Source organism: Lathyrus oleraceus, chromosome 5 (assembly GCF_024323335.1).
Source record: "Lathyrus oleraceus cultivar Zhongwan6 chromosome 5, CAAS_Psat_ZW6_1.0, whole genome shotgun sequence".
In the NCBI taxonomy this organism is placed as follows: domain Eukaryota; kingdom Viridiplantae; phylum Streptophyta; class Magnoliopsida; order Fabales; family Fabaceae; genus Lathyrus; species Lathyrus oleraceus.
Window position 1 is genome coordinate 416,216,534 of NC_066583.1, and position 24,096 is coordinate 416,240,629.

General features: G+C 39.1%; 1 protein-coding gene across 1 annotated transcript; it reads left to right on the top strand.

The window, feature by feature from the left end:
* Positions 1–379: 379 nt before the first annotated feature.
* LOC127081099 (uncharacterized) lies at positions 380–1,384 on the top strand. The gene has a single exon (XM_051021384.1). It carries the CDS (start codon positions 380–382, stop codon positions 1,382–1,384), a length of 1,005 nt encoding a protein of 334 aa, XP_050877341.1.
* The last annotated feature ends 22,712 nt before the right edge of the window (positions 1,385–24,096 follow it).

Here is a 24,096-nt window from a genome sequence, read left to right on the forward strand (position 1 = left end):
CTTCATGATTGGCGATCATGTAGTATTGAACTGAAGGGTCTACACCCTGTTCGAACAATACGAGGATCCCACTTAGAGTAGACTGATTCAGAACTTTCATTTCAATGTGGCTAGCCCATTATTACGATGAAAGACTGAACTTGGTCCATGACTCTAAGTTCTTATCATGAAAATGGATAACCTTAGGAGTAATCCTTGATGTGTGGGGTAAAAGACATAGAACCGTTGTTAAGTTGAACCTTGTGATATATTTGAAACCTGGATCCCTGTCATTGCATAAACATCATATTGCATTCATTATGAGCATAACAAAATCATTTACACACTTTTTATTTTCAGGGAATTTCGAAAAATTAGTTAATTAAGCATTCAAGAACAAATGGAGTCAGGAAAGAGAAAAACATTCCAAATCAAAGCTAAGGTACCATGTGTGAAGGGGTTCATTGCATTCAGAGATGGGTTGACTAATATCCGTCGAGACGCATTCACACTCAAATATGGGAAGATTTTACACTTGTTGTCTGTACCAGTACAGAAGGATGTTATTACCGCACTACCCCAGTTTTATGATCCACCACTTAGAAGTTTCCTCTTTAGAGATTTCCAGTTGGCCCCGACTTTGGAAGAATTCGGAAGAATATTGGACTCTCCTAGGCAGAAGAAGGGACCATACAAGGGGTTAGGTCAAATCCCTAAACCCGAAGAGTTGGCAGAAGTATTAGGCATCCCAGTCGAAGATCTAACCCCTAACATCAAATTTTGGGGGAAGGTACAAGGAATTCCACAAGAGTACCTAGAGAAAATTGCTCAAAGCTTTGCTAAAGCCCAGAAGTGGGAAGCCCATGATACTATTATGGCTTTACTTATTTTTGGATTGGTGTTATTTCCTAATATGGAGAAGTTAATTGATGCAACATCTATTAGCGTGTTTTGGGCCGTCAAGGTTAAGAATGAAGATCCAGTGCCCGCACTCCTAGCAGATGTTTATCACACCTTGCACTTACGCTTTGAGAAGAAGGGAGAACTGGTGTTATGTTGCATACCACTCCTTTACCAATGGTTTGTCTCTCATGTGTTCAAAGAGGTTGACACAATTGAAAGGATGGATGGATATGAGTGGTCTCAAAAGCTAGTAGGACTCACTGAAAATACCATTATTTGGTATCCTCATGGTTTGAATGTGGAAGATACAATTACTAGTTGTGGAGAATTTTCGAATGTACCATTAATAGGGTCAAAATGGTGCATTAACTACAACCCTATTTTAGCAGTGAGGCAGTTGGGTTATCCTATCACATACAAGCCGAATGACCAGTTGTTAGAAGGTTTTGTGTTCCATGATATGGATGATCTCGTTATGTTGAGAAGGGTTATCCGGGCCTAGGAAAAAGTTCGCTTCAGAGGACAAGACAAAGGAAAGGGTGTCATAGGGTATAGAGAACCCTATTAATCAATGGGTCACCAGTAGAAGTCAAGAGATCAAGCTGCCATTCATCCTCGATCCTCCAACTCAACCTCCACCACCAGAACCCATCCCTGTCTCCATGGAAGAAGTGGAAGTGTTGAGAGCTACTATAGCAAGACTTGGACGAGAAAATGAAGAGCTACAGACCAGCTTCCAGCAAGTTTCAAATGAAAGAAATGAAATAAAGTGGGAACTAGAGAGGAAGAAGGCTCAGCTAGAAGCGACTGAGGAAAAGGTCGACAAGGAAGAACGCAAGAGAAAGAAAGTGAAAGTAGGCATGGAACAAGCTGACCACTGCCTAGAAACCATTAAAGAGCAGTTGAGACAAGTTGAGAAAGAGTGCCAAAAGAATAAGCGATGATGGCTACGAGCTACAGAAGAGAAAAAAGAAGTTAGAGAGATATTGGAGGCTAAGATACACGATCTCACTATCTCCCTCCACAATGTTGAGACCCAAGCCGAGCACGAGCGCCGACTTAAGGAAAGAGCCCTTGAAGCTTCTCGAGTCACACCTACAACTTAGGCTGACAAATGTCAAGAAGAAAAAGATGCTAGAGAAGTTGCTCAACATTGGAAAGATAGATTCGAGGCATTCCATCAAGACAGTGTGATATGGCTAAGGGAAAGAGAGCAAGTCATTGAGGATTACGATACCTTCAGGAGAACTATCAATTTCTTGCAAGAGGACAAAGACGGGTACAGTATAAAGCTCAACAGTTTGGTAGAATTCTGCAACTGGATGACCCGAGAAATACCTTGGAGGTTGAGAGAGGCAGTGGAAGGATTGGACCAACATGGCACACATCCCGTTGTAATCCATTTTGTTATGATGTGTAAGGGGATGGTGAAGAGGTTCAAGTTTGAATTAGAAGAACTCATAACTCGAAAGACTGTTGTGTGATTCTTCTATTTTTCTTATATTCAGTTTAGTATTTGAGCTGTATCGATTTGGGCGGTTATGCCTTTGTACTCCACTTTAAACATTTGAATAGAGGAGGAGGATCCTCATTTTTATTTCCTGACTTTATGTTTTCTTCAAATGCTTAATATAACTACAACCGTGATGAAAATTCCCTAAAAATAAAATATGCATGACATTCGCATCCTTATTATGCATCACGCTTCATGAAAGCTCAAAAAACTTACCCAACCTTTTTACCCTTTATCTAGCCACACTGACTAATCAATACCGGTACGAGACGCGAGGAAAATACAAGATGACATTAGAACAAGTTAAGGCCAACCAGGTTACCATGAGGATAGACATCAATACGATCCAAGAGAAGATGGATCAATTGTTGGAGACAATGCTTGCGATCGCTCAGCGAGAGATGAGCGAGGAGGAAGAAGCTAGGGCAAAAAGGAATGATGGCACGCCAGGTCCGAATCCCCAAGACGAAAGTTACGTCCCCACCAAGAAGAGATTGGTTCAGATACCAGTAGGAGGCAAAGGAGATGGAGACCGTGCAGAACCTTCTGATACGTCTACTCATCATGGATCCGAAATTGGAGATGACCAGTATGATGCATTCTATATGCCCGATCAACCAAAGCCCAAGATACTTTCAGATCCTGCTGCAGATAGGCTTCGTGCCCTGGAAAAGAAAATCAAAGCCATAGAAGGAAACAACACCTTCGATGCTTTTGCCATGAACATGCATTTGGTATCAAATTTAGTCATCCCGGCTAAATTTAAAACCCCTGATTTCGAGAAATACAAAGGACAGACTTGTCCAAGAAGTCACTTGGTAATGTACTTTAGGAAAATGGTTGCTCATACCGAAAATGACAAACTACTTCTACATTGTTTCCAAGACAGTTTGAGTGGAGCATCTCTGAGATGGTATATGAGTTTAGAACATGGCCGAATTCAAAGTTGGGAGGATTTGGCTGACGCATTTCTCCGTTAGTACAAATACAACTTAGATATGGCACCCGATCGAATGCAGTTGCAAGGGATGGCTATGAAGGAGAGTGAGTCATTCAAAGAATACGCCCAGCGATGGAGAGAATTGGCTGCTCAGGTAGAGCCACCATTGTCTGAGAAGGAGATGACCGGGATATTTGTGGACACCTTGAAGGACCCATTCTTTGATCGATTAGTGAGCAGTGTCGCATCTGAATTCACACATCTCGTCACGATTGGGGACCGCATAGAGAAGGGGTTAAGGGATGGAAAGATTCCTGGAGTAGTGACACCATTTAGCGCACCAAAGAAATATTCTGGAGGCTTCCCAAAGAAAAGAGAAGGTGAAACAAACGCCATATCCAGGAACTATAAAGGGAAGCAACAAGCTTCATATGGTCAAGTTGCCGCCGTGGTACCTATACCCTATCAACAGCCAATACAGCAACAACAAATGTATCAACCACAACATCAACAACATCATCATCAGCAAAATACCGCACCACCAAGACAATTCAAGCCAAGACCTCCAAGAAGACAACTTGATCCTCTACCAGTACCTTATAGTCAGATATTCCCATATCTGCAGAAGGAGGGCCTTCTAACATTGAGGGAGTTAAAACCAGTTGTTTTTCCGTATCCACCTGGATACGACGCTAATGCCCATTGTGAATTTCACATGGGAGCACCTGGTCATACCTTGGAAAACTGTTTCGCATTTCAGAATCGAGTACAAGACTTGATCGAAGCCAAGGTCGTTTCTTTCACTCCGAGACGCCCGAACGTGAATACCAACCCTATGTCGACGCATAAGGATGCTTCCATCAGTGCCATTGAGGAGAGTGATGGAGGCAAACTGATCCGTAAGGTTGAAGAGATTCAAACCCCTATCACCATGATAGGAGCACAATTGCTGAAGAGTGGTCTGATCCTGGAAGAGATGGTTGAGGAAGAGAATAATGAAGAGTTGAGGAGTTTTATACAACAAATGCTGGATCGAGGCGAGTTACAGATAACTTACCATGTCAAGAGCAAGCGTCAGGAAGAGATAGTCGTGGTAGATATCCCATATGATGAGGTCAAAGTAGAAATACCTATAAATCTGTTGGTGATAGAGTTCCCAGCACCTTTCGAATATAAAGATGAGAAGGCAGTCCCATGGATATATCAACCCAGAGCTTTTAAGCAGGGGCAGGAAGATAAACCTTTAATGATTAACGAACCAAATGTCACTTCAATTATGGGCCCAGCAGGAATGACACGCAGCGGCCGGGTGTTCGCACCAAGAACTGTTGATACTTCTGAGAGAGCTAAAGGGAAGAAGGTTGTTGTCCAGATCCCTATCCCTAATCAGGGAATGCAAGACTTGCACCTATCTCCTAAAACTGGTGTCACTCGTGAGGAGGCTGAGGAGTTTTTGAGAATAATCAAGAAAAATGATTACAAGGTGGTGGACCAGCTAAACCAAACACCTTCCAAAATTTCCTCCGTTATCTCTCCTACTTAACTCAGAAGCACACAGGAATTCGCTGTTGAAGGTACTGAGCGCCGCTCATATCACCAAGGACATAACAATAGAACAGTTTGATGACGTAATAGCTTGTGTGACTACTGGAAATTTCTCGGGTTTTAATGATGACGAACTACCGATTGAAGGAAAGAACCATAACAAGGCTATCCACATCTCTTTGAAATGCATGGATACTATACTGTCAAGGGTGTTGGTAGACACAGGTTCCTCATTGAACGTCATGCCAAAGACGACTTTGATAAAGCTTCCAGTGGAAGGAATAAGTATGAAGCCCAACACCCTAATCGTAAAAGCATTTGATGGCTCAAGGCGAGCAGTAATAGGAGAGGTTGACTTACTAACTAAGATAGGTCCAACTATCTTCAACATCATGTTCTAGGTCATGGATATACATCCTGGTTACAGTTGCTTACTCGGGAGACCCTGGATTCACTCCGCAGGTGCTGTCACCTCCACTATACATCAAAAACTAAAATTCATTACAAATGACAAAATGATTGTGGTTGGAGGGGAAGAAGATATCTTGGTTAGTCACTTGACATCTTTCCGATATATCGAGGTGGATGGTGAAATCACTGAAACACCCTTCCAATCCTTGGAAGTAGTAAACATGACCGTCATTCAACAGACCTTGGAGGTCCCGAAATCCGGACCATCCATGGCTTCATGGCAAGGAGCTAAAGTTGTTATGGAAAGTGAAGATGCACAAGGTTGGGGCAAAATGGTGGAATTGAAAGAGAAACGAGACAAGTTTGGCTTGGGGTATGACACATCATCACACAAAGTTGGTAACCAATCTGACAAAGTGAAGATTCCTTTTGTGGAGAAAACATTCACCAGCACTGGCCACATCTTTGGCAAGCAGGTAGCAATGATCAGTGAAGAAGACCGCAAGGAGGGGGAGTCCAGCTGGATGTGTCAAGCCGCACCTAATGAAGAACTAACAAACTGGAAGGCTGTGGAAGTTCCCAAAATATTTCAAAAGTAATTTGATCATTTTTAGACAAAACCCTGTGCTCTGCCCAAGGCACAGTGGCATGTTGTAGGGCCTCCTTTATCTTTTTCAAGAGTTTTTTTTATCATTAATGAAATGACGTTTTGCATTCAAATTTTTGTTCCTTGTCTTTCGTTTTGATCTATTTACGAAAATGACAATCAATTTTTTTATGCACGCACTTTCTAAATAAACTGCATAAATCATAACATGCAGAAACACCACCGAGATCATTGATAACGACACTGCTATGGTCCAATATGACTTTGGTTGTCCAATCTACCAAGATGAAGACGAAGTGGGGGAAGATTGCGAACTCCCTGAAGAGTTGGCCAGATTACTCAGACAAGAAGAAAAGGTTATTCAACCACACCAGGAAGACGTTGAAGTTATCAATCTGGGAACAGAAGAAGATAAGAGAGAAGTAAGGGTAGGCATCGCGCTTCAAGATACAGTGAAGACAAGACTGATAGAGCTCCTCCACGAATATGATGACGTGTTGGCTTGGTCATACCAAGACATGCCTGGATTAGACACTGATATTGTGACTCACAAGCTTCCCCTTAAAGAAGAATGCCCTGCTGTCAAACAAAAGCTAAGAAGGACGCGACCTGATATGGCTCTCAAGATCAGAGAGGAGGTGAGAAAGCAGTTTGACGCCGGTTTCCTGGAAGTCTCTAAATACCCACAATGGGTTGCCAACATTGTACCAGTGCCGAAGAAAGACGGAAAAGTCTGAATGTGCGTAGACTACCGAGACTTAAACAAAGCCAGTCCCAAGGACGATTTCCCATTACCTCACATTGATGTACTGGTGGATAACACAGCTCAATTCTCCGTGTTTTCCTTCATGGATGGTTTCTCAGGATACAATCAAATTAAAATGGATCCCGAAGACATGGAGAAGACCACGTTCATTACTCCTTGGGGCACCTTTTGTTACAAAGTAATGCCATTTGGTTTAAAAAACGCTGGGGCAACATATCAACGTGCCATGGTGACTCTCTTTCACGACATGATTCATGAAGAGATTGAGGTGTATGTCGATGACATGATTGCCAAATCCCAGACAGAAGAATAGCACATCACCAACTTGGAGAAACTATTCACTCGTTTGAGGAAGTTTAGGTTGAGACTTAATCCTAATAAATGCACATTTGGGGTTCGATCTGGGAAGCTTTTAGGCTTTATTGTAAGCCAAAAGGGAATTGAAGTAGATCTTGACAAGGTTCGAGCCATTCAGAACATGCCTGCACCAAAGACTGAGAAGGAGGTTCGTGGTTTCTTAGGGAGACTAAATTACATCGCAAGGTTTATTTCTCACCTTACTGCAACATGCAAACCAATATTCAAGCTTCTGAGGAAGAATCAAGGCGTGGAGTGGAATGAGGACTGTCAGATAGCCTTTGACAAAATCAGAGAATACTTGCAAGAGCCACCAATTCTAATACCACCTGCCGAAGGAAGACCTCTCATCATGTATCTAACTGTGCTCGATGAATCCATGGGTTGTGTATTGGGACAACAAGATGAGACTGGTAGAAAAGAGCATGCCATCTATTATCTGAGCAAGAAATTTAATGATTGTGAGACCAGATATTCATTACTCGAGAAGACTTGTTGTGCACTCACATGGGCTGCTAAGCGTCTCAGGCAGTACATGCTAACTCACACAACTTGGCTGGTATCTAAAATGGATCCCATCAAGTACATATTCGAGAAACCAACTCTCACTGGTAGGATTGCTCGATGGCAGATGTTGTTGTCAGAATATGATATCCAATATGTTACACAAAAAGTGATCAAGGGAAGCATACTAGCAGACCATCTTGCTTATCAACCACTGGAGGATTATCAATCTTTGAAATTTGACTTTCCAGATGAGGACATCATGGTTGTTAAGGATGTTAAAAACTCCGAACTAGAGGAAAGCCTCGAGCCAAGAGCAGGCTGGATGCTCATGTTTGATGGCGCCTCAAATGCAATAGGCCATGGAATTGGGGCAGTGCTGATGTCTCTCAAGAATTTCCACCTACCATTCAACGCAAAGCTCTGTTTTACCTGCACAAATAACATGGCCGAGTATGAAGCTTGCATACTAGGGTTGGAAGAAGCTATTGAGTTGAAGATCAAGATACTAGAAGTATTTGGGGACTCCGCTCTAGTCATACATCAGACCAGAGGTGATTGGGAAACAAGGCATGCTAATCTAATTCCATATCGGGATTATATACTGAAGCTACTCCCAAAGTTTGACGAAATCACTTTCTCTCATATTCGCCGGGAAGAGAATCAGATGGCAGACGCTTTAGCAACTTTGGCTTCCATGTATAAATTAATATGGCCCAACCATCAGCCTCATATTGAGATTAGGCGTTTTGACGAACCTGCTCATTGCCTGACGACAGCAGAAGAGCCAGATGGTAAACCATAGTTCTTTGATATCAAACAATATCTGGAGAAGCGGGAATATCCGGCAGAGGCTTCCAGCCTTGACAAAAGGACCCTCCGGAGATTGGCATCAAAGTTCCTCTTGAATGGAGAAGTATTATACAAGCAAAACTACGACATGGTTTTGTTAAGGTGTGTGGATAAACACGAAGCAGATCAACTTATGAGGGACATACACGAAGGTTCTTTCGGTACGCACACCAATGGCATGCCATGGCCAAGAAGATTCTAAGGGCAGGTTACTACTGCTTGACGATGGAAACCGACTGTTATCATTACACCAGAACATGCCATAAGTGCCAAATCTATGCTGACAAAATACATGTACCGCCTACCCCGCTGAATGTCATAGCATCACCTTGGCCTTTCTCTATGTGGGGCATCAACATGATTGGAATGATAGAACCCAAAGCGTCAAATGGACACAAATTTATCTTGGTGGCCATAGATTATTTTACCAAATGGGTGGAAGCCGCGTCTTATGCGAACGTCACAAAGCATGTAGTCGCCCGTTTCTTGAAAAATAACATCATATGTCGATATGGTATTCCCAACAAAATCATCACTGATAATGGGTCCAATCTCAACAACAAGACCATGGATGAGTTATGCGCAACATTCAAGATCGAGCACCATAACTCATCACCCTATCGACCTAAGATGAATGGGGCTGTTGAAGCTGCAAATAAAAATATCAAGAAAATCATCCAAAAGATGATTGTTATGTACAAGGATTGGCACGAGATGTTACCTTTTGCGTTACATGGCTATCGCACATCGATACGAACTTCAACAGGGGTAACTCCTTATTCCTTGGTATACGGTATGGAAGCAGTTCTCCCTATAGAAGTAGAGATCCCCTTGATGAGAGTCCTAATGGAGGCTAAGCTAGACGAGGCGGAATGGGTTCAATCAAGGTATGACGAGCTCAACCTTATTGAGGAGAAACGCTTGAAAGCGTTAGGTCACGGTCAACTCTATCAGAGGCGTCTTAAAAAGGAATTCGACAAGAAAGTTCGTCCCAGGGTGTTTCAAGAGGGAGATTTAGTACTGGAGAAAATCTTGCCCATTCACAAAGACTCCAGAGGGAAATGGACACCAAATTATGAAGGCCCATTTGTGGTGGTTAGAGCCTTTTCTGGAGGCGCTCTAATTCTAGCAACTATGGATGGTGATGAGTTGCCGCTTCCCACCAACGCTAATGCTGTTAAAAAGTACTTTGCCTAAAAAAGTGGAATAATAAAAGCCGCTAAATCGAAAACCTGAAAGGGCGATTTAGGCAAAAAAAATGGCTATCCCAGTGGATCAAAAACCCGAAAGGGCAATCCAGGCAAAAATTAGGGATACAAATAAAAGAATTTGACCCGCTGAGTTGAAAACCCAAAAGGGCGACTCAGGCAAGAATGGGTATCCCGGTGAATCGAAAACCCGAAAGGGCGGTCCAGGCAAAAGTTAGGGATTAATTCCAAGGCAAAGAGTTGTACTTACAGACATCTGACATACCCTCGAAGACAAAGAATCGATCTACCTCACTTTTCAAAAGCAAAGTGATCGGGCTATCAAAGACATAAGGATCATAGCAGTGTGGAAACTCAATAAGAACTCAATTCTCATTGCCATTTTGTTTCTATGCATTACCTCATTAAGGAATTGCGTCTTTATGTACAATCACCCATTTAAAGGTCAAATCAATAAAAGAGAATTTTTTTCTCAACAAAGTGTGACCAAGTCATTTTTTATTTTATCTGTTTGTTTGCAAAGAACCTTTTATTTTTGATAAACATCACTTTTAAATTTTTTTGGAGAAAATAAAATGCATGTTTGAATAAAGTGGTAGAATTGCTTTCGAAACAGTAAGCGGACGAATCCTTTAGTCCCCAAGATCCACTCTTGTCTTTCATAAAGGTGCAGGACTGATTGCAGACGGTTATGTTCCTTTCGAATGTTGATTCATACCTCTCATAAATGTACTCATGGTATAGCCAGACCGGGGCAAGGCTCCATTACATGTCCAACAGAAACATTGATAAATCATGGACGGAGTATCGCGTGTTGAAAAGTCTGAACCTTTCAATGATTCAGAACAACCCAAATATATTCCCAAAGCCACCTAGCAGGGGCATTAAAATTTGATCACCCCAATGATAAAAAATCCATACTATTGACATCATATCTCAAAGCGAAATACCTTAACCGGGGCATATCCAATTACCCAGTTGCATTCCTACATGCATCACAGGCATCATTTCATGCATAATTTCCTGCCAAATAAGGGAATTCAAAAAAACACGGTCATACCAATCATCAGCATACTCATGCATAACGCTCCCACAAAATGGAATTTCAGCAAAATAAAAACCATTCGCATTTCTACATGCACAGCCAAATATCCCCAGCGAAATTGCATACTTGCATACATCCCATGCATCATCCCATACATGGAATTCCCACCTAAAGTGGGACATTATACAAAAATCAAATATAAAATAACAAGATCCAAGGTCATTCGTATATGACTCGGACATTCCTCATTTCCAAATGAAGTTATTACCCTACATAGGCTCGTAGGGTTATTTCTCAGCAAATCACTTTTCAACTTGTTTTTAATAATGATATTCCCAACATTTTTCTTTACAGACATTGCTCCCCAAGCAGAGGTTACCCTAAAAAGTCTCTTATGAGCTTTTCCCCTGCAGAGCATTTCTAGCAAATCTCCCAAAAGGAGTCTTTTCAAAAAAATCCCCCAACAGACGAATATTCGAGATACTGCTTCATTTATCTGAAGAATCTCATTTATCTGTTTAAGATACTGCTTCATTTATCTGAAGAATCTCATTTATCTGTTTGAGATACTGCTTCATTTATCTGAAGAATCTCATTTATCTGTTTGAGATACTGCTTCATTTATCTGAAGAATCTCATTTATCTGTTTGAAATACTGCTTCATTTATCTGAAGAATCTCATTTATCTATTTGAGATACTGCTTCATCAATATGAAGAGTCTCATTTCAGATATATTTTTAGAGATACTGCTCTAAGTGTCCTCGGAAAGTCTTAGATTCAATTAAAGTATTTTTCCCTTGCTGGAATATTTTAATTCTATCATATAAGATGTTGTTTCGACCCGATACAAAGAATCTCACTTTTGCTGTTTGAGATACTGCTTCATCAATATGAAGAGTCTCATTTCAGATATATTTTTAGAGATACTGCTCTAAGTGTCCTCGGAAAGTCTTAGATTCAATTAAAGTATTTTTCCCTTGCTGGAATATTTTAATTCTATCATATAAGATGTTGTTTCGACCCGATACAGAGAATCTCACTTTTGCTGTTTAAGATACTGGTTCATCAATATGAAGAGTCTCATTTCAGATATTTTTTTTAGAGATACTGCTCTAAGTGTCCTCGGAAAGTCTTAGATTTAATTAAAGTATTTTTCCCTTGCTGGAATATTTTAATTCTATCATATAAGATACTGTTTCAACCCGATACAGAGAATCTCACTAATGCTGTTTGAGATACTGCTTCATCAATATGAAGAGTCTCATTTCAAATATTTTTTTTAGAGATACTGCTCTAAGTATCCTCGGAAAGTCTTAGATTCAATTAAAGTATTTTTTCCCTTGCTGGAATATTTTAATTCTATCATATAAGATGCTGTTTCGACCCGATACAGAGAATCTCACTTTTGCTGTTTGAGATACTGCTTCATCAATATGAAGAGTCTCATTTCAGATATTTTTTTAGAGATACTGCTCTAAGTATCCTCGGAAATTCTTAGATTCAATTAAAGTATTTTTCCCTTGCTGGAATATTTTAATTATATCATATAAGATGCTGTTTCGACCCGATACAGAGAATCTCACTTTTACTGTTTGAGATAGTGCTTCATCAATATGAAGAGTCTCATTTCAGATATTTTTTTAGAGATGCTGCTCTAAGTATCCTCGGAGAGTCTTAGATTTAATTAAGGTATTTTTCCTTTGCTGGAATATTTTAATTCTATCATATAAGATGTTGTTTCGACTCGATACAGAAAATCTCACTTTTACTATTGAGATGCTGCTTCATCGATATGAAGAGTCTCATACCAAATTTCCTTTATACTGCTCTAGCATCTTGAAAAATCTTGAGTTTTAGCTAGGGATGTCATTCCATTGCTAACATATCTTGACTGTAACGTCCAAGATACTGTTCTGACGACTCCCAGAAAGTCTTGACTGTTCCATTTTACTGTGGGATGATATCTTTTTGCCATTTCTCACCGCATTTTCTTCCTGTATTTTCTTCCTTTCATTGCCTAGGACAAAATTTGGGTCTTCTTGTATTTAATTATCTCCCACCGTGAATGCGTAAAGACTACTGTCGTTATCATTTACCAGTTTGAGGTAATTAAATAGGGGCAGCTGTCAAACCCCAATTTTGTCCGACCATTTTGGTTTAATCCATGAGATTTCTTTGTTTCAAAAGTCCCATATTTAGAATTTGCATTTTTTAGAAACATGTATGTGTTTTTTTTTATTTTAAATTAAAAGTCCCATATTTAGATTTTTGTATTTAAAATAGAATTGTGTTTTTTTAAAATTAAAAGTCCCATATTTAGATTTTTTGTATTTAAAATAGAATTGTGTTTTTTAATTAAAAGTCTCACGTTTAGATTTTTTGTATTTAAAATAGAATTGTGTTTTTTAATTAAAAGTCCCATGTTTAGATTTTTTGTATTTAAAATAGAATTGTGTTGTTTTTAAATTAAAAAGTTCCATATTTATATTTTTGTATTTAAAATAGAATTGTGTTGTTTTTTTTTTTAAATTAAAAGTCCCACATTTAGATTTTTGTGTTTAAATTAGAATTGTGTTTTTTTAAAATTAAATTACTATACTTAGTTTTTGTGTTTAAGATTAGAATTATGTTGTTCTTTAGATTAATTCATTATACTTAAGTTAGAAATATATTGTTTTTAAAATTAAGTCATTTTACTTAAGTTAGAAATATGTTGTTTTTAAAATTAAGTCATTATACTTAAGTTAGAAATTTGTTGTTTTTAAAAGTTGAAATTGATTAGCATAAATAAATATTGAATTAAATTTTGAAAGATTAAAAGGTAATTACATAATTAAAATTTAATTCAATAAGTCCCAAATAATCCAAACACACATTTTGTCCTAAAAAAAAACTAAACTAAATAGTTACATTTTAACTAAGTGGAATTTGCTGCAAAAAGGTCCCTAATTTACAGCCTACTTTTTCTCCCCATTCCATCAAAGCCACCACAGAGCTGTAATCTGCAGAGCACAGAAATAGCTTATTTTAAAAGCACTTTTTAGAAGCGCTTAAGAAACTGCATGTTAGGGACCAATCAATACTACTTTTTATATCATTTTATTGGTCCCTTTTACCAAGTTTTGATGTAATTACACACTTTTATTCTCACTATTTTGTATAAATGCAATTAGGTTTAATTTATGTTGTTTTGAATAGTTATTTCACATATTTGTTAGTTTTGTAAAATTTTTGGGCAAGAGAGCTTTGGAATCATAAATTTAAAGAAGTGTTTAATGCAATTTGGAGGCCCAATCTTGGAGAATACCACTTGGAAGACTAATTGAATGAAGCTTGCAAGGCAAGGAAGTTGGAGCAGCTTCAGTTCGTGCCGCGAAGCTTGTGAATCCAACAAGCTGTTTTGGTCAAGTGTGTTGTTTTCAAGACCAACTGTGTTTTGCCATTCTGGTGTATGCCTTAGGGGAACTTTTCAGCCTTAGATGAAAAATGATCATTTTAGGAAATGTCAACCCTTTTAGAAAATCAGAATGGAAAGTGATATTCATTCTAACACATATTCACACATTCATTGATAGTTAGATATTTGGTAAGAGAGAAAAAAACAGAGTTTTCTTCCATTGCATTTTGCTTTCCAAAATGATGATGAGGAGCTAAACCCCATTTTGTCAAGATTGGAGGTAGTAGCTATTCCTATTTGTTTATGTATTGTATTTGACTCTTATATATGATAAAAGATTGTTGATGTATTGAATGATATTTTTGCCCTAAGTTGAATATTAGACTTGAGTAGTTGTTGAAAGAGATTATTTAAGTTTTGATCTAAAATATACTTTCAAGTAGTGAATAAGTTGTAGAGATAGATTTATTCACCACTCTTCTTTTGTATCAACCATTAAAGATTGCTATATTGATAGTTAGATGGAGAGATCATCTAAGGATTAATATAGTGATTATCACAATATCATTTAGACATAAATGACTTTGAGAGGATACTTGAACATCATCAATAATCTTAAATCTATATAGTTGTCATAAGAAATCATAAGCATTTGGAATAGTGAACTCCAATCTTGCCAAGCTTTTACATTTGATTAAAACCATTTTATTATTTTAGTGACATTTGACTCAAAAGATAACTTTCCAAACAAAACAACTTTGTTACTTTCTAAACATTTAACAATTTGGATTATAGAACGGCGGTAATAACAATCAATCTCTGTGGATACGATATAAAAATATTTGCCGAAGATATACTTTTCAACAAATTGGCGCCGTTGCCAGGGATTGGTGTTCGATATTACAAGCATTGCAATAATTCATTGTTTTAAGTTTTGTTACTTTTATTACTATCCCTCTTGTGTTTCACTTGGTTTGTTAGTTTTGTAGATTCTAGTGCATGCGAGGAAAAGCTACCGAGGAGAAATTTCAATTCGATCCCGAAATTGAAAAAACACTTAGGAAGCTCAATAGCAAAACACGAAGAAGAAGGAAACTGGCCGAAGAGAGGAACCGGAGAGAAGAAGCATCTACTTCCGCACTTGTTCAAATCGAAGAAGTGGTTGTAGAGGCTTGTGACGGAAACATGGCGGATGACAATCGTACCGAAATGTCCGCTAATAGTCCAAGAAGGAATGCTCAATTTGCCCGAGGAGGAAGAAATACGGAGATGAAGACCGGAATCCTCCAACTTCTCTATGCAAATCCATTCACCGGAATGGACCATGAAGATCCGTATACCCATCTCATCAAATTCTATGAGATCACGGGTTCGATGGGAATTGATGAAACGGGTGAAGAGGCATTATTCAAGAGGATGTTCCCACACTCCTTAGTGGGAAAGGCAAAAGAGTGGTACCTTGATCAAGCACCAAGAGTGATGACGGATTGGAATTTGTTAGAAGAAAAGTTTTTAAAAAGATATTTCCCTCAATCCCGATTCATGGAAGCCAAAACGGCTATTGCGGTATTCACTCAAGGAAGCAACGAGTCTCTAAATGAGGCTTGGGAAAGATTCAAGTCAATGTTGAGAAAATGCAAGGGTCATGGTTTTGATGAGCTCACTCAAATCCATATTTTTTTAAATGGGCTCCAATCAACTCACAAGACACTTTTGGATGCTACCGCGGGTGGCTCTCTTATGTCAAAGAATGCTGAAGAAGCTAAAGTCATTATTGATCGGATGGCACTCAATGATCGCCAAAGTCAACATGACCGTAGCCCTTCACAACGTAAACCGGGAGTTCTTGAGTTAAATACCAACGATGCCATTCTTGCTTAAAACAAGTTACTCTCTCAACAAGTGGAGTTGCTTACTCAACAAATGACCAAACTTCCACAGTAAATGAAGGAAATTCAAGGGTCTCAAGTTCGACATCAAGTAGCATGTTGCGAATTATGTCAAGGAGATCATCCTACTGGTTTTTGTCCTCCACTAGAAGAAGTGAGTTATGTGAACAACCAAAATCAAGGCTATCAAAGACAACCTCCTAACAATCAAGGTTATCAACCAAGAAACAATCAAGGCTATCAACCATCAAGGTTCAACAATCAAAATTTTCAGTAACAAAGTCCCTATCAACACCCTAACTCTCAAGGCCAACAATCGCAAGGAGGAAATTCCAAGCTAGAAGACACTCTTCAACAATTCATGCAAGCTTCCATGGCAAATCAGAAGAGTAATGAAGCAACAATTAAGAATCTGGAAAACCAAGTAGGCCAACTTGCGAAGCAATTGTCGGAACAGAACGCATGACCTTCCTTTTCCGCTAACACTCAAACCAATCCAAAGGAGCATTGTAAAACAATTGTCACGAGGAGCGGTAAAGAGTTGACAAGTGAAAAAAGTGAGGAAATTACAGTAGAGAATGATATGGATGAGTTGCTGGAAAAAGAGGATATGGTTGGTAGAAGGGAGAAAGTGGCTGGAACTCTTCAGTTCGCGCCGCGATCCCCCTTCGCGCCGCGAAAAGAGCAGGATCTGCCAACTGAGAAGCAGAATGAATTGGAGGTGAAAAAGGATGCAAAACCAAGAAAGAAGAATAAATAAGAGAAATATGTGAGCGTCATTCCAACCCAACATCTACCTTATCCACATGCTCCATCGAAGAAGGACAATGCTAGACACTATGCACGGTTTATGGACATATTCAAACAACTTCAAATCAATATTCCATTTGCCGATGCATTAGAGCAAATGCCGCGGTATGCAAAGTTCATGAAGGATATTCTCACAAAGAAAAGAAGACATGTGGAAGACGAGACAATCTTGCTCGATGCACGTTGTAGTGCCATCATTCAAAAGACTCTCCCAAGGAAGGAATCCGATCCGGACCGATTCGTTTTACCGGTAACCATTGGAGACACCTATATTGGTAATGGCTTGATTGACTTGGGATCTAGCATCAATTTAATTCCCCTATCCATTGTCAAAAGATTGGGAAATGTCGAGATCAAATCTACAAGGATGACTGTACAACTAGCTGATAAGTCTACTACTTCACCATATGGAGTTGCTCAAGACATGTTAGTGAAGGTGGACAAATTCTTGTTTCCGGTAGATTTTGTGATAGTAGACATGGATGAGGATCGTGATGTTCCTATAATTCTTGGAAGACCATTCATGAAAACGGCCCGAATGATGATTGATATTGATGATGGACTAATGAAAGTGAGGGTGCAAGATGAAGAGGTAGCCTTCAATATTTTTGAAGCCAAAACGCATCCTAATGTTAAGCATGACTCTTTCCGAATCGATGCCACCAAGGAGGGACTAGTTGAGATCGCAAACCAGGTTCATGTTTCTAATCCATCAGAGAAATCTCTTATCGGAGTCTACAAAGTTTCGACCAAAAATGAAGGAAAAGAGATGGAAGCAATGTTGCATGAATTAGAGTCTTGTGGAGAACTTGTTTATCATGAAGAGACAAACGAAGGCTTGGATATGACAAAGAAAGTGGAAGAGCCAAAACTAGAGCCACATTTGAAGTATGTGTTCCTTGGTGATGACTGTACTAAACCGGTGGTCATTAGCAATACCTTGCCCACAAAAGAGGAGAATCAATTGATACGAGTGCTGAAAAAGAAGGAAGTTGTCAAATTAGTAGAGGCCGGGATGATTTGTTCTATCTCTGATGGTGAATGGGTGAGTGTTGTGCAAGTAGTTCCGAAAAAGGGTGGTATCAGATTTTATCGAAGGTTCATCAAGAACCTCTTGAAGACAACAAAGCCCTTGAGGAAGTTGCTCAACAAAGCCGGATCGTGAAGACCATTGGACCGTCGAGCTCTAAACGACGTTAAACAAAGCGCTTGTTGGGAGGCAACCCAACGTTGTAAGTCTGCATTTTACATTTTCTCAATTCTGCTGTGTTGATATTCTGCTGTGTTAAATTCTGTGAAATTGGGTTCTGTCCACTGCCGTTCGCCCCGCGGCCATCTTTCACCCAGCGAACTGAATGCAAAGCTTCAGTTCGCGCCGCGAACAAGGTTTGCCCCGCGAACGGTGCGTGGCAGAACCACTTAAGTTCTGTTAGGTTATTTTCAAAGTCACTCTTATAGTTTCAAAACATAAACCCTTTTTCCACTCTCACTACCAAAACTTCCAAAACTTCTAAAAACTCAAGAATTTCCTTCCCCACCTCCCAAATCCTCAGTTGTTAGCTAAGATTCAAGTGCACTTCAATAAGGTATGTTGTTCTTTTCATGTTCTCTTCTCCATTCCTTTCGGGTGCTCATTTAGGTAAGGTTAGGGTTTTTTAAAAATTGGAACTTGACACTTGAAACAACCTTGCATGTCTAATGTGGATTCAGATTAGGATTAGGATAGAGATTGTGATTATGACTGATTGGAAGTAAAAACCTTAAAATCCTTGGAACCCTAGCAGGCTCCTGGAGATTTCCTAGTTCGCAGGGGGTTCGCGCCGCGAACGGGCCTTCGCGCCGCGAACTGGGAAATTCCAGTGTTATGTTTTATGCTGATTGATTGCTAACTCTCTTCATGTTTTGTTGTGTGGTTGTTCTGATATTTATTGCAGATGTCTAAGAGAACCAAAACCACGGCTTCCGTTCAACCCTGTTCATATAGACGGTTCACAAGTGATGAACACGAATAACTATTTGAAAGCTTAATCAAGAGAACCATCCAACCGGAAAGGTTCATCCGTTTATCATCGGGTGGGACTTATCAGAATTTGGTTTCCAATTTTGAGAGAAGAGGGTGGACCAAACTTTGTGAACCAGAGGCGGCGATCAATTGTGATATTGTACGGGAGTTCTATGCAAATGCCATGCATCTTGAAGAGGGAGTAGCTTTCAACTACCGAACAAGGGTAAGAGGCAGGATTATTTCTTTTGGCAGAGATTCAATTAACTCATATCTTGGTAATCCTCTAACCTTGGGAGAGAATGAACGGTGCGAGTATCGTACCCAGGAATTGGCAAACGTTTGGGATCTTCCAGCGGTGAGTGCCATCTTGTGCCTTCAAGGAAAAACATTTGACCTAAATGATCAAGGACTTCCAAAATCATGGAAAAGAGAAAATCTAAATCTAGAAGCAAGGGCATTTCTGGTGCTGCTGTTGAACAACATCCGACCAAGGAGCCACAGCACCACGATCCCTTTGGATGTAGGGTGTTTGTTGTACTACATTATGATCGGCAAATCTGTGGATGTAGCATCAATCATAGCGGGAGAAATGCGGAAGATGGCTATAAGCGGAACAAAATTTGGTGGTAAAGCAGGTGTGCTTGCATACCCGGGGTTGATCATGGGACTTTGCCGACGGGCGAATGTTGCCATTCAGGATGAAGTACACTTCTCTATCACTAGTGTGATTAACGATGCTTGTCTGAATAGGTTCTGCCAAAGCCAAATGAACAGAGCTGAAGGAGCTGGGACTTCATCCTCTAGACCCCGACCCCGCACTACTCTAGTCTTCGACCAGATGGCGTTTGCCAATTATTGCTGTGAGAGCTTTGAGGCCTCTAGGAGGACTCAATCATTTATCTTTGATGCTATGCAGCAACAATTCCAGAACACGTTCCTTGCACCCGAAGCCCGCACATTTCCTTCTCAGGCGGAATATGTTGCTTATGCTAATTGGCCTGAGGGCAGGCCAGCTTTTATGGGGGGGTGCAGGAGGTGGTGCAAACCATGGCGATGAGATGGAGGACGTCCTTGGATCTGTTGGTGGTGGCCAAGAGGAGGAAGATTGAGGAGTTGGTGAATTTGAGGAGTTTATTTTATTTTGAGTTTTCTTTGTATTATTTTTGCTTTTGTAAAATTTTGATTGTACTTTTGGGTGGCTCTAGTTCACCAAAACTTTGTTTTTTTTAGTTGTTTTGATAATTGCATGAATACTCTTTGAGATTTAAGTGTGTTACAATCAAATTGGTTTACCAACATTTTTTGTTTAATTGTTCTTACTCTTAAGTCAAGCTTAAAGCAACCAAGAAATGTTCGCAAAGAAAGAAGCATAGGACACTTCGAGTGGTGATGATAAGAATTAGTGTCGGCATTTCAAGGTACACTTTATCGCTTTCTAGACTTAACATGAGTAGTTTGATGGTGTGTGCAAATTCCATATCATAAACTCATTGAAATATATGTCATTTTTGAATCAAAATAGGACTTAACCAATTGTGAGGAAGCTTTCTATTGTACACTAAAATGCGGGAAACCAAGCATTATTTCAACTCATTCTTATCATGCTAAATCATGCATCAATCTATTTTTGTGTGAAAATTTTAAAAATGATAAAGGCATTGTTTGTTGAGAAAAACCACTTGACCAAAAAGTTTGAATCAACTAACCTTGTGAGGAGTAATCCTTAGTTAAAACCCTTTGAGCTTATTTTAGGATTCATTTGATTGATAATTGTAAAATCAATTGAAAAATTTGGAATAAATGAATCCTAATTTCTTTCGTATCAATTGAACCTTCAAACCGAGTTGTTTGCAAATTTTGCCTTTCGCTTATGTCTAAGTAGGGAGCATTATTGAATAAATTTGGCTTTGGAATCTAAAGTTGGGAAGAGTAAAGTAAAAAGATGTGATTAGAAACTTGGAAAAGTGAGTTTTTATGAAAGGGTGAAAATATGAAAAGAAATAAGAAAAAGAAATCACCCTTAAAACCATAGAGCAAAGAAAAAGAAAAGAAAGAAAAAAGCAAAGAAAATGCTCATGGTTGTGTGGATGTGAAAAGAAAAAGAAAAAGAAAAATATAGGGACAAAAGAATGGAAATTGTGTAGAGTTAAATGATGATGGGAATGCTCCCTTAGGATAGGCAACTTTGTTGAATTCTCTTAATCATATCCTTTCTTGTAACCTAAGCCACATTACAACCTTTGAAAGACCTCTTGATTCTCATTTTTCACATGATTTGGTATTTGTTGTGATAACCGCATGATTTGAGTTGTTGTTGATCTAATTGCTTGGATGAGTGAAAGTAGCCCTTCATGTTATTCATCATTATTATGATGTGTTTGTAAGTTTGATTCAATTTTGACATATATGGCTTTGAATTCCTTGGAATGATTTTTGCACTCAACCATTTCTCTTATTCATGTTTTGTCTAGAATTGAGATAGGTGGATTGAGAAAGTGCCAAACACTTTTGAACCATTTGAATGTCCTTGGTAAATCCTTGTTTCAATCTTTTGTGTCATTGCTTTGGTTGTGATGGTGGAAACTTTTGTTTAGGGACAAACAAAATGCTAAGTTGGGGAGAGTTGTTAGGGACCAATTAGTACTACTTTTTATATAATTTTATTGGTCCCTTTTACCAAGTTTTGATGTAATTCCACACTTTTATTCTCACTATTTTATATAAATGCAATTAGGTTTAATTTATGTTGTTTTGAATAGTTATTTCACATATTTGTTAGTTTTGTAGAATTTTTGGGCAAGAGAGCTTTGGAATGCACAATCATAAATTTAAAGAAGTGTTGAATGCAATTTGGAGGCCCGATCTTGGAGAATACCACTTGGAAGACTAATTGAATGAAGCTTGCAAGGCAAGGAAGCTGAAGCAGCTTCAGTTCGCACCGCGAAGCTTGCGAATCAAGCAAGCTGTTTTGGTCAAGTGTGTTGTTTTCAAGACCAGCTGTGTTTTGCCATTCTGGTGTATTGTCTCCATGTAGTCTGGAAGACCTGGCCTGTTACTTGGCCAGGCACCTGTCTGAAGTCCTCCTTAAGAGGCAATGCCTGTGATTGTTTATATTTGTCCCCAAGCAGGAAAAGACCTTGATTAAGGCAATTGGCAGAACCCAAGAGGTGTGTAGTCCACCTCCTGCTATTCTTGTTGAGTCGTCCCTCTGCTCACACCACTGTGTTGATGCATTGGGATATTAACCCAAGATCCATGTACAGTTGTACAGTTGAGTCAGTGTCATAAGTGTAGAAGGGTTCCCACTTTCTGAACCCACACTCCTTTGTCTGAAGCTCTCCCTGGCCAGGGATAAGAGCTGTGAGGCACACCCCTCACTTCCACTTCATCTGGCTTCATCCTGACTCTCAATGTCAGGGTTAAGAGCTAACATCACCCTGATACAGTTGACTTGCTTTGGTATGCCTTAGGGGAACTTTTCAGCCTTAGATGAAAAATGATCATTTTAGGAAATGTCAACCCTTTTAGAAAATCAGAATGGAAAGTGATATTCATTCTAACACATATTCACACATTCATTGATAGTTAGATATTTGGTAAGAGAGAAAAAAACAGAGTTTTCTTCCATTGCATTTTGCTTTCCAAAATGATGATGAGGAGCTAAACCCCATTTTGTCAAGATTGGAGGTAGTAGCTATTCCTATTTGTTTATGTATTGTATTTGACTCTTATATATGATAAAAGATTGTTGATGTATTGAAGGATATTTTTGCCCTAAGTTGAATATTAGACTTGAGTAGTTGTTGAAAGAGATTATTTAAGTTTTGATCTAAAATATACTTTCAAGTAGTGAATAAGTTGTAGAGATAGATTTATTCACTACTCTTCTTTTGTATCAACCATTAAAGATTGCTATATTGATAGTTAGATGGAGAGATCGTCTAAGGATTAATATAGTGATTATCACAATATCATTTAGACATAAATGACTTTGAGAGGATACTTGAACATCATCAATAATCTTAAATCTATATAGTTGTCATAAGAAATCATAAGCATTTGGAATAGTGAACTCTAATCTTGCCAAGCTTTTACATTTGATTAAAACCATTTTATTGTTTTAGTGACATTTGACTCAAAAGATAACTTTCCAAACAAAACAACTTTGTTACTTTCTAAACTTATAACAATTTGGATTATAGAACGGCGGTAATAACAACCAATCTCTGTGGATACGATATAAAAATATTTGCCGAAGATATACTTTTCAACAAATTGGCGTCGTTGCCAGGGATTGGTGTTCGATATTACAAGCATTGCAATAATTCATTGTTTTAAGTTTTGTTACTTTTATTACTATCCCTCTTGTGTTTCACTTGGTTTGTTAGTTTTGTAGATTCTAGTGCATGCGAGGAAAAGCTACCGAGGAGCAATTTCAATTCGATCCCGAAATTGAAAGAACACTTAGGAAGCTCAATAGCAAAACACGAAGAAGACGGAAACTAGCCGAAGAGAGGAACCGGAGAGAAGAAACATCTACTTCCGCACTTGTTCAAATCGAAGAAGTGGTTGTAGAGGCTTGTGACGGAAACATGGCGGATGACAATCGTACCGAAATGTCCGCTAATAGTCCAAGAAGGAATGCTTAATTTGCTCGAGGAGGAAGAAATACGGAGATGAAGACCGGAATCCTCCAACTTCTCTATGCAAATCCATTCACCAGAATGGACCATGAAGATCCGTATACCCATCTCATCAAATTCTATGAGATTGCGGGTTCGACGGGAATTGATGAAACGGGTGAAGAGGCATTATTCAAGAGGATGTTCCCACACTCCTTAGTGGGAAAGGCAAAAGATTGGTACCTTGATCAAGCACCAAGAATGATGACGGATTGGAATTTGTTAGAAGAAAAGTTTTTAGAAAGATATTTCCCTCAATCTCGATTCATGGAAGCCAAAACGGCTATTGCGGTATTCACTCAAGGAAGCAACGAGTCTCTAAATGAGGCTTGGGAAAGATTCAAGTCAATGTTGAGAAAATGCAAGGGTCATGGTTTTGATGAGCTCACTCAAATCCATATTTTTTTAAATGGGCTCCAATCAACTCACAAGACACTTTTGGATGCTACCGCGGGTGGCTCTCTTATGTCAAAGAATGCTGAAGAAGCTAAAGTCATTATTGATCGGATGGCACTCAATGATCGCCAAAGTCAACATGACCGTAGCCCTTCACAACGTAAACCGGGAGTTCTTGAGTTAAATACCAACGATGCCATTCTTCCTCAAAACAAGCTACTCTCTCAACAAGTGGAGTTGCTTACTCAACAAATGGCCAAACTTCCACAGCAAATGAAGGAAATTC

Coding starts and splice junctions, on each gene's coding strand:
- LOC127081099 (XM_051021384.1), top strand. CDS start 380: ATGGAGTCAGGAAAGAGAAAAACATTCCAAATCAAAGCTAAGGTACCA.